At 41.1% G+C, this 11,314-nt stretch overlaps 1 protein-coding gene across 1 annotated transcript in view; it reads right to left on the bottom strand.

Annotated features, from left to right (window-relative positions):
* Positions 1-1,040: 1,040 nt before the first annotated feature.
* NFS1 (NFS1 cysteine desulfurase) overlaps positions 1,041-11,314 on the bottom strand; it is a 25,896-nt gene continuing 15,622 nt past the window's right edge. The window contains exons 8-13 of the mRNA XM_004370394.2: positions 6,647-6,804; positions 6,114-6,219; positions 5,957-6,038; positions 4,948-5,031; positions 4,413-4,502; positions 1,041-1,817 (exon numbers count right to left, since the gene is read on the bottom strand). Coding sequence (XP_004370451.1) covers positions 1,754-1,817; positions 4,413-4,502; positions 4,948-5,031; positions 5,957-6,038; positions 6,114-6,219; positions 6,647-6,804 — 584 coding nt within the window. The 3' untranslated portion in view covers positions 1,041-1,753. The remainder of the gene's footprint in view (positions 1,818-4,412; positions 4,503-4,947; positions 5,032-5,956; positions 6,039-6,113; positions 6,220-6,646; positions 6,805-11,314) is intronic.

Raw genomic sequence — 11,314 nt, 5'->3', positions numbered from 1 at the left:
TATGAGGCAGTTCTACTCTGTCCTGTAGAGTCACTATGAGTCAGAATTGACTCGACAGCAACAGGTTTGGTTTGGTTTATACTTTATATATACTGTTTGTAGGAATGCTATAGTTCATTAAAAAAAAAAAAAACTTCCTAAATGCAATGTAGCATCCAGGATTGGATATTGGAACAGGAGATGGACATTAGTGGAAAAACTGGTGAAATCTGAATAGTCTGTAGTTAGTAATGTACCAATCTTTTGATCTCTTAGTTTTGACAAATGTACCATAGTTCTATGTAAAATGTTAAAATTAGAGGAAACTAGGAGATGGGTATATGAGAACTCTGTACTGTATCTGTAACTTTTCTGTAAATCTAGTATTCTAAAATAAAGTTGATTAATAATAAAAAACCTTTCTAATTTCATCTTTCTTTCCCTTGTCCATCTTCATTTACCATACTTTTGCCCAGTGACTTCCAAATTTTCACCCTTACCCACAATATGAAATACACTTGCAACCTGGTGTACGTATCCAAATGTATAATCAAAATGAAAAATTTAGTATGTTTTTTGAGGCACTCTAATATTTTCTTTTCTCTCCCATTTTTTAGTGCTAGTAACTATCCACCTGAGAGTTTAGACCCACAGATGGAAAAACTGCTCCAGTAGTATTGGCCTTCTCTTGATTTCTCAAATACACCATGCTTTTTCACATCTCAGATCCTTTGCTGTTGCTGCTCCTTCAGCCTGGAACACTCATCCCTAGAACACCCAGGGTAGTAGGTTCTCCCTACCACTCTGTTTAGTTCTTCCATAGCACTTATGACAATCTGTAGTAGTCTTATTTGTTTACTTCTTATTCTGTCTCTCCACTAGAATGAAAACTCATTGAAAGCAGGGTCCTTTTTAGTCCTGTTAACCAGTATATCTCCAATACTCAGAATAATGCCTGGCTCCTGGCAGGCACTCCAGTAATTGTAGAATGAACAGATATGCAAACAGATCCAGTCATCTATGAAAATCAAGTGGAGTGATAGTCTGCTCATAGTTCCCAAGTGTACCTTCCACTTTGCCCTGAGCCTTTCATAAAAGTCACAGAGCAAATAGAAGGTAAATTTATTTCTCCAATCTGTAAATTAACAAATTTTAAGGAGACAAACATAAATTATTTTAATAATGGGTGGAGTCATAGATGCTTCTAGCTCTGTTAGGTAAAAAGAAAAGAAAGAGGATGAGAACAGAAAGAAGGCGAGCCTTCTAAATAACATGCTGCTCGGTCTACAATCAATTCGAAGAGGTGGCCTTTGGAAGCACAAAAAAGATTAAATCTCAGTCGATTAGGCTTGTTGCTGAAGGAGCCAATGCAGCTGAGCAGCAAAAAGTGACAAATCAAAAGTCCACGTAGAATATCAGGGTCCTAAAGAGCCTTCTTCCTGTTCTTCTGGCTCTCTCTACCAAATACACAGGCATGTCCAGCAGCAATATCATACCAAATGTCCCTACTGCTTCACAATTAGAATGCCCACCCACTGTAAGACCAAAGGAAGACTTCTGGAGAGAAATGGGGGAATATTTCCCACCAAAAGAGTCGAGGCTGGGGAAAGATAGTTTTCTTGTGTTTCTGTCTTAGAGGTGGGCTGATGCTGAAGTCATCTGGGCTACAGCAATTCTGGTTTGAACGTGGAACACTCTCCGGGTTTAACAAGGTGCCTGGTGTACATGGATCAGTGAGACAGGACAGGCCAGGCCCACAAAAGTGACTGTTCTTCTAGTGTTGAGTCCACTTGATGCTCTTGAGGTCAATGCCATCCTGTACCATCTCCCAGAGAGGGCTGCCAAAGAGAAGAGACATTGGATGAGTGAGGGCACAGACAGGAAGCAGTCAACATTGGCTCTGAGGCCCTCAGCAATGACTTGCCTCCTTCTGTCCTTATCTCTGTCTCCGTGCCCTGGCAGACCCCAACATAGGTAGCTAGCAAGTCTTCTCCAGCTATCTGAAAGTCCTTGCCAGTTCCAGCCTCTTCCCAACTGCCAACAAATAAGAATAACTAGCTACCCTAGGCTCACCTCCACTGGGGCCCTGAGCCAATGGGCATCAAGCATGGTCATATTTTTGAAGATCCTATCCCACTTATGAGAGGCTACAGACACAGTCTCCCTGGTGGGGGCGGGGTGGGGGAGACCAAGACCCTTGAGCCCTGTATAAGCAGCAAATTTCAGGGTCTCTACTAACCCCCATCATGAATGGTCCACTTTTCAGCACTAGTTTCTAGGTTTTACTCTACTTGTCAGGTAGGGCTGGAGCTTACCCCTAAATCATCTGGGTATGCAGCACCCTCACCCTATTCCTACCATCTCCCCTGAGTTAGACTCTGGTTCCAACATCCCTGGATGCAATACAAAAGGACTTCTTGGAACTTGGACGTAGACATCCCATCACACAAAGGAACTGCTGCCAAGAAATCTTTGCTAAGCTCCCATCCCCTTTAGCTTGGATGTCTTGAATAATGATACCAGACTAGATATTACTTCAATGAGCCAGGATTATGGGATTCTGTGGTTAGTTTTTTTTCTTCCCCATATCATTCTATTCTTGGCTTACTCTTCTCCTTTACACTATGCATTCCCAGCATGCCTTGCCATTTATGACATTTTCCGTGGCCATTTAATGTTAGCAATCTCCTTTCTGTCCCTTCTCTACAGGAGAAGTCATTTATTATAAGATCACAAAATGAGGCTCTGGCTGAAGGCTAAAGGGATCAAGCTGAATCTAGTTTGTAAAGTGTCAGAAGCAATAGGGTGCAGGTAATGAAGCCACAGATAAGAATAAAGGTTTGCTGGCAGCATGGTCAATAAAAATGTCCCTTGGGTATACCAGAGAGTACCAGAAAGCCAGACCAAAGGAAGAATCCTGAGCCTAAGACAGCTGTGAAAGCTATAAATGCTTAAGTTATTCACTTTGGCCTTGGGAAGGAAAATCCAGAGCCCAGAGAGGCCTAGAAGAGCTCACAAAGGGAAGCAGAGTGTATACATGAACTTTCTCATTCCCAACAATCGGACCAACAGAATCTTCAAAGTCAAGCTCAACCAGGATTGAACCATGCTGTGAAAAAGTCCAGAGTCCTCAATGTTCCCAGGAGGAAGTTGAGCTGTATGGCTATTAGGGGCAATCCTCGTGGCAGCTGACCAGTCAAGGACTTTATGTGTACCTTTACAAAGAGAACTCTGAGCAGTGGTTCTTAACATTTTGAGAATCTGATAAAAACTCTAAGTACCCCTCCAAAAAAAATGCACAACTTCACAACATTTAGCATGTAACTTCAGGGCAATCATTTATCTCCTGAAGTTGAACTACAGAACGCAAACTAAGAATCCCATCTCGAAGGGAGTTTTCCAATAATTAGTCTAAAAATCACTAATTTTTTATTAGTACTGATGCAATGACAACTACTAATACTATCAATAATGAAAATATTACCTGCATTTATGTAGTTCTTAGTCTTTAAAAACACTTTCTCATATTCTGAAAACATGTAGCTGAGAAGAGCTGCTTTCTCACTTCCTGGGACCTCTAAATTCTAAAGTCCAAGTACAGTCATCCCTCAGTATCCTCGGAAGACTGGTTCCAGGACCCTCCGCGGATACCAAAATCCGAGGATGCTCAAGTGCCTTATATAAAATGGCATAGTATTTGCATATAAACTATGCACATCCTCCAGTATACTTTAAATTATCTCTAGATTAGTTATGATACCTAATACAATGTAAATGCTATGTAAAGTTTTTTTCATCACAGTTGGAGACTTGCTCTGGAAGGTAACCTTTCTCTTCTACGAGTTTCTTGAGCTCTTCTGGGATGAGCCGACGCTCATTTGCCTGTGATTTTTAAATTCTTGAGTCTATTGCACTTTACATTGCTAGCCAGCCATCCCTTATTAGCCTTAAACTCCTTCCTCTCATTCTCCTCAACCCTCTCACACCTAGCCTTTGAGGGCTTGCTTTGACCATTTAATTGCTTTTCAGGAGCCATTTTTTAACAAAAACAAAGGGTGCACACAACACAAACAGCGAATGAATGAGACGGGAGGCAAACAATGCTCAAACAAGTGCTGGAGAGAGCCTGAGGATCTGTGAAATGGCGGGAAGCTACAGCAGGGTGTGCCTACACATCACTTCATTCACGTGGATTCAGCATAGTGCATGGCACAAGGCAAATTCAAGTTCTGCTTTTTGGAACTAACTCCCTCCCCTCCTGAATATTTTCGATCCACAGGTAGTTGAATCCTCGGATGCAGAGCCCGCACATACAGAGGGCTGACTGCACTCTCAAGCTTTGCTTTCTAGCAGTGTGAACACATAGCCTAAGGACAAGAGAGGAGCCAGCACTACAGTTTCTTCCAAAGGGTCTGCAGTATAATACCGCATACCTCATTTCTCGAAGACGCTTCACATGCTGGATGCACTTCTCCACTGTGTAGTCCACTTCTTCCTCTGTAGTGAAGCGGCCAATGCCAAACCTAAAAAAGGCCACAGAGAAGAGCTCTGCATCAGAGCTGTGGCACCAGGATAAATTCATTCAACAAATATTTGCCGAAGATCTCCTACACATAAGACACACAGAGAGAAGAACGTAGTCCTTCCCACCTAGACCCTTCCCTAAGGCAGCATTTCTCAGAATGTGATGCATGGACCAGCCACATTTGATTCACCTGAGGAAAAGATTCCTGTACCTCCTCCAGACCTAGTGAATCCAAATCTCTGGGTGTGGAACTCAGTAATCTTCATCTTTCACAAACCTCCCAGGTGATACTCAATGAAGTCTTAGAACCACTGCACCACAAACTTTCAAGAAGAATCAGGGAAGTATAAGGAAAACTAGATTGAGAAAGATTATAAAAAGAAATGAAAGATACAAAAGAAGATGGTCTGCCTCTCGTAAATGTTGCAGCACAACTCACTTACCTGATGGAAGAATGAGCTAAATCCTCGTCAGTGCCGATCGCTCTAAGGACATAAGAGGGCTCCAGAGATGCAGAGGTGCAAGCACTGATGAGAGAGACACAAAAGCCTTGCTCAGTTCATCATCAACACAAACTCATCACAAACTCCTAGGCCCCTGGAGTCATACAAACAAAAGAGACTCAATTTAGCAGATGCTGCCCTGCCCATCATGGGATGTGAACCTACCTGCCCCAGCCCCTGTGGAGGATAACTAGTTAGAGCAAGCACAGTGCCAAAGCACCACAGAACATGATGTCACATGGGTTTGACAAAAAAAGGCAGCAGGGGACCCTGTGCTCATTCCTGAGGACAGAATATACCATCTGTACCAGTCTTTTTTTTTTCTTAAATTGTGCTTTAAGTGAAAGTTTACGATTCAAGTTAGTTTCTTGTACAAAAATTTATATACACATTGTTATGTGACCCTAGTTCCTCTCCCTATAATGTGACAGCACACTCCTCCTTTCCACCCTGGATTTCCCATGTCTGTTCAATCAGCTCTTGACCGTCTCTGCCTTCTTATCTCACCTCCAGACAGGAGCTGCCCATTTAGTCTTATGTATCTACTCAAGCTAAGAAGCACATTCTTTACAAATATCATTTTATATCCCATAGTAGAATATACCACTTGTACCAGTCTTGAGGGCAACTAAACCCTCGGTAGCCTTTGGATCAGCCTTCATTTCTGGAGACCTGCAGCAGAACTGCTAGTATAACCATAGAATAGATACATACATCCCTTGGGACCACAATAGGAACAAAAAAAAGGCAGCCCCAGGAAGCCCTCTCTGGGTAGCAAACTTCAGTCTGTGCCAAGCCAGCTAAAAAATTGTCATTTATAAACAGCTCTTTTACTTGTCACCTGTCAGTGTTCCCACCTGCACAATGGGAAGTTTAATAAGCTGTTATGGCACTCAGAAGCCAGGCTAATCAGCCCTGCCACAGTCCTTGTCTATCTGGTCCAACTCACCTCCCTGAGGATAAGGCAACATCCTTGAGTGCCATCAGCAGACTCTCCCCTTCCACATATGCAAAGGAGAGGTTGATACAGCCTGCAAAAAAGAACCACTATGAGGGGGCTCTCAGAGTCTTAGGATCTTCTAGAATGGGGATAGAAAGGGCTATACCTGGATAATGATGCTCAGGGTCCCCATTCATCACCACATCTGGAAGACTCTTCATTATCTTCTGTATCAGTCGCTCTGCTAACTTTGAGATCCGCTTGTGGTCATACTGAGAAGCAAGCAAGGGAAGACTAAGCACAGTTGACTATCAACCAGCTCAGAAACACATAGGTTAAGGAGAAATTCTATGCCCAGAAGTGACTATGCAAGAGAGCCATCTATCATCCTATGTTACTCATGGAGACCACTATCTCCCCAGCACTAACCACAGTGCCTGATGTGCAAAAGGTGCTTAGTAAACAGGACATTGGTCCCAACAATCTAGAAAAAAATGATCTAATAACCACTAAAAGGGTATAAGTTTGGGAGCCTATAACATGTCCCTTAGAACAAGATGCCAGTAGCGCTGGGATAAGGACAGGTGTTCTTAAACCTCTTCTTCCTATAAAAATCTGACCCAGTCATTCTGAGAAGCCTCTAAATAGGAGACTCAGCACAGGGGAAAAAGTTGTGGGAGGAAACTACTCTTCCCATACCTCCATCTCTTGCTGTGCCACTTCACACGCAGCCCCCAGCCCCACCACCAAGGGTGTGGGCACTGTCCCAGATCGCATACCCCGCTCCTGCCCCCCTCCACTCTGCAGGGCCTCCACACGCACACGGGGCCGGCGGCGAACGTAGATGGCACCAACCCCTAGCAAACAAAGTGTGGTTAAAAAAAAAGAGAGAGAAAAAGAGAGATGCAGATGAGACAAAATATCACTTTCCAAAGGAGTTAAAATAGTCTTTCAATTTTTCCATAAGTTTGAATTTTTCTAAATAAAAAAGTTGGGATACAAGAAGAAACAGCAGTAAAAGCATAATATTTAGCAAAATTATTTATCATCAGATAGGTGACTAGCAGAAAGAATAATGAACAAAATGGTTTAAGGTAGCAGCCTATGCATGTATGAAATGTATAATTCATCGAAGCATTATTCGTAACAGCAAAGACTGGAAACAACTTAGATGCCCACGGTTAGGGGAATGGTCAAATAAATGATGGTATGTCCATACAATGAAATACCAAGCAAGTATATAAAAGAATGAGGAAGCTCTTTCTAAACTGATACTGTAAAATCTCCAAGACACATTGTTGGGAAACTAGTGAAATCCAAATAAAGTTTGTACTTTAGTTAAAAAAAAAAAGATGCATTGTTAGGTGAAAAAAGTGAGATGCAGAACAATGAGTATCATATGCTACTGTTTAGGTAACAAAGTAAAGCAGGGGAAAGGCTGTGTGTTTGCAAACGTATAGAATGCTTCTAGAAAAATACTCAAGACACTGCCTCCCCAGAGTGGAAGTCCATAGCTACAAGAAAGAGGTGGCAGATAGGCTTTCCACTGTGTACTTTTTTGTAGCTTTTGAATTTTGCACCATATGAATACATTATCTTCTCTTAAAAAAAAAAAAAAAACTTTGAGAAATAAAAGGAGGGGTCAGAATGGGAGTAAAATTTGGCACAATTTCCCAGGGTATTATCAAAACTTAAAAAAGTGTATAACCTATGAAGCAGCAAACCCTCTTAGGGGAATTTCATACCAAAATATGAGAATGAGTGTGCAAAGATAGTCACTGAGTATGGAATACAGTACTTTATAAAATTCATTCACTGACTGTTCTCCCATACAGGACAACTGTTCGGGCAGAGACTGTAGATACCAAAAAAACTAAGACAGTGGTTCCCACATTTATTATGAAGGACACAAATTTTAAAATAATTTATGTACCAAACTATATTTATTAAGAAGTATCTCATTTCACCATTTGAAAAACCAAATTCAAGTATCCCCCACTATGTTAATCTATGCAATTCCCAAGCTCAAAGAACAAGTGCTCAGACACTGTAATGCAGTGAAGGATACAACATTATCTAAATCTATTTAGATCCTGAATTCAGAAATCAGGAGTTTGGGAACTGAGGAATATCTGTACAAATATAAGTTCTGATCACAGCTTCCAGCCAATATGATAAATGCTTTCATCAAAATAGATATATCTATAGTAAAAGCAGAGCCCTGGTGGTTCAGTGGTTAAGAGATTGGCTGCTAACCAAAAGCTTGGCAGTTCAAATCCACCAGCTACGCCTTGGAAACCCTATGCGGCAGTTCTACTCTGTCTTATAGAGTCACTACAAGTCAAACTTGACTTGACAGCAATGGGTTTTATAGTAAAAGCAGTAGCCCTGGTGGCAAAGAGGTTAAAGCACTTGGCTGCTAACCTAAAAGTCAGTGGTTCAAACCCACCAGCCACTCCGGAGGAGAAAGATGTTGCAATTGGCTTCCATAAAGATTTACAGCCTTGGAAACCCTACATGGCAGTTCCACTATGTCCTATAGGGTCGCTATGAGTTGGAATTGACTGAATGGCAATGTGTACAGTAAAAGCCAATAAAGGCAATATTTTAGTTAGATTAAGAAAGAATGCCTGTTGGGTTATGTGAAATAGTTGGTCACAAAACCACTCTTTACAATGTGTGGTGAACCTTAGAAGAAGCCATCTTACATACTTCAAGGAGCTCACCACTCTTTTTTCCACAAGGTACACACCCAGATGATACACCCTGTAGACAGAGAAAGTTACCAACACAAGTATCACCAACCACCACAGGTCCTCAGCCAAGAGACAGAAGAGTTGTTTGTTATGGCTGCCTCCATAAGATAGAGAACAACAGTCTCTTCCTGAGGGTTTGGGGAAGAGGCAGGACTCAGGCTTTAAAACACTCCTAAAGCCAACAGGACCATAAGTAACAGAACAGTATCCTTGAGAAACTAACAGGAGCACAGACTACTAAATCTTTTAGGAACAAAAACTAGAAGAAATATAAAAACCCATATAATCTCATCTAAGCTAAATAATGATTCAAAATGAGAAGAAACAGCTGCAAACATCCATTCATAATCAGAACGTGTAATGTACAAAATATGAATCTAGGAAAATTGGAAGTCATCAAAAATGAAATGCAATGCATAAACATTGATATCCTACGCATTAACTCGTTGCCATCGAGTTGATTCTGACTCATAGCGACCCTCTAGGACAAAGCAGAACTGCCCTATAGGGTTTCCAAGCAGCAGCTGGTGGATTCAAACTGCTGACCTTTTTGTTAGCAGCCAAGCTCTTAACCACTGCACCACCAGGGTTCTTCCTAGGCATTAGTGAGGTGAAATGGACTGGTATTGGCCATTTTGAATAGGACAATCATACAGTCTACTATGCTAGGAATGACAAACTGAAGAGGAATGTCATCGTGTTCATCGTCAAAAAGAACACTTCAAGATCTATCTGGAAGTACAACGCTGTCAGTGTTAGGATAACATCCATACGCCTACAAGGAAGACCAATTAATATGACTATTATTCAAATTTACGCACCAACCAGTAATGCCAAAGATGATGAAATTGAAGATTTTTACGAACTTCTGCAGTCTGAAATTGATCAAACATGCAATCAAGATGCACTGATAATTACTAGTGGAAATGAAGAAGGATTGGTAGTTGGAATATATGGCCTTGGTGATAGAAACGATGCCGGAGATTGCATGACAGAATTCTGCAAAACCAACGACTACTTCACTGTAAATACCTTTTTTCAACAATATAAATGGTGACTATACACGTGGATCTCATTGGGTAGAAAACACAGGAATCAAATCGACTACATCTGTGGAAAGAGACGATGGAAAAGCTCAATATCATCAGTCAGAACAAGGCCAGGAGCTGACTACTGAACAGACCATCAATTGCACATAGGCAAGTTCAAGTTGAAGCTGAAGAAAATTAAAACAATTCTATGAGAGCCTAAATACGACCTTAAGTATATCCCACCTGAATCTGGAGACCACCTCAAGAACAGATTTGACACATTGAACACTAACGACCAAAGACAAGATGAGTTGTGGGAAGACACCAAGGACATCATACATAAAAGAAAGCAAGGGGTCATTAAAAAGACAGGAAAGAAAGAAAAGACCAAAATGGATTTCAGAAGAGACTCTGAAACTTGCTCTTGATCACAGAGTAGCTAAAGTGAATGGAAGAAATGATGAAGTAAAATGAAATGTGCAAAGACCTGGAGTTAGAAAACCAAAAGGGAAGAACATACTCAGCATTTCTCAAGCTGAAATAACTGAAGAAAAAATTCAAGCCTCGAGTTACAATTCTGAAAGATTCTATGGGCAAAATATTGAATGACGCAGGAAGCATCAAAAGAAGATGGAAGGAATACACAGAGTAACTGTACCAAAAAGAACTGGTCGACGTTCAACCATTTCACGGGGTAGCATATGATCATGAACCGATGGTAGTGAAGGAAGAAGTCCAAGCTTCACTGAAGGCACTGGCAAAAAATAAGCCTCCAAGAATTGGGGGAATTCCAACTGAGATAATTTCAACAGAGGGATGCAGTGCTGGAGGTACTCACTTGTCCATGCCAACAAATCTGTACAATAGCTACCTGGCCAACCTGGCCAACCGACTGGAAGAGATCCGTATTTGTGCTCATTCCAAAGAAAAGGTGATCCAACAGAATGTGGAAATTATCGAACAATATCATTAACATCATACACAAGTAAAATCTTGCTGACGATCATTCAAAAGCAGTTGCAGCAGTACATCTAGAGGGAACTGCCAGAAATTCAAGCCAGATTCAGAAGAGGACACGGAACAAGGGATATCATTGCTGATGTCAGATGGATACTGGCTGAAAGCAGAGAATACCAGAAAGGTGTTTACCTGTGTTTTATTAACTACGCAAAGGCATTTGACTATATGGATCATAACAAATTATGGATAACATTTCGAAGAATGGGAATTCCATAACCCTTAATAGTGCTCACATGGAACCTGTACATAGACCAAGAGGTAGTTGTTCAAACAGAGTAAGGGGACACTGCATGGTTTAAAATCAAGAAACATGTGAACATGGAACATTCTCCAGAAGAGACCACATATTAGGCCATAAAGCAAGCCTTAACAAAATCCAAAGCATCCAAACATTACAAAGCATCTTTTCTGACCATAAAGCCATAAAAGTAGAAATCAACAACAGAAAAAGCAAGGAAAAAAATGAAATACATGGAAACTGAACAACACCTTGCTCAAAAACTACTGGGTTATAGAAGAAATTAAGGATGGAATACGGAAATTCATAGAATCAAACGAGA

Source organism: Trichechus manatus, unplaced genomic scaffold, assembly GCF_000243295.1.
Source record: "Trichechus manatus latirostris isolate Lorelei unplaced genomic scaffold, TriManLat1.0 scaffold00008, whole genome shotgun sequence".
NCBI lineage: Eukaryota > Metazoa > Chordata > Mammalia > Sirenia > Trichechidae > Trichechus > Trichechus manatus.
Note: the sequence above shows the minus strand (reverse complement) of the source record. Positions and strands in the feature narration are given on the sequence as shown.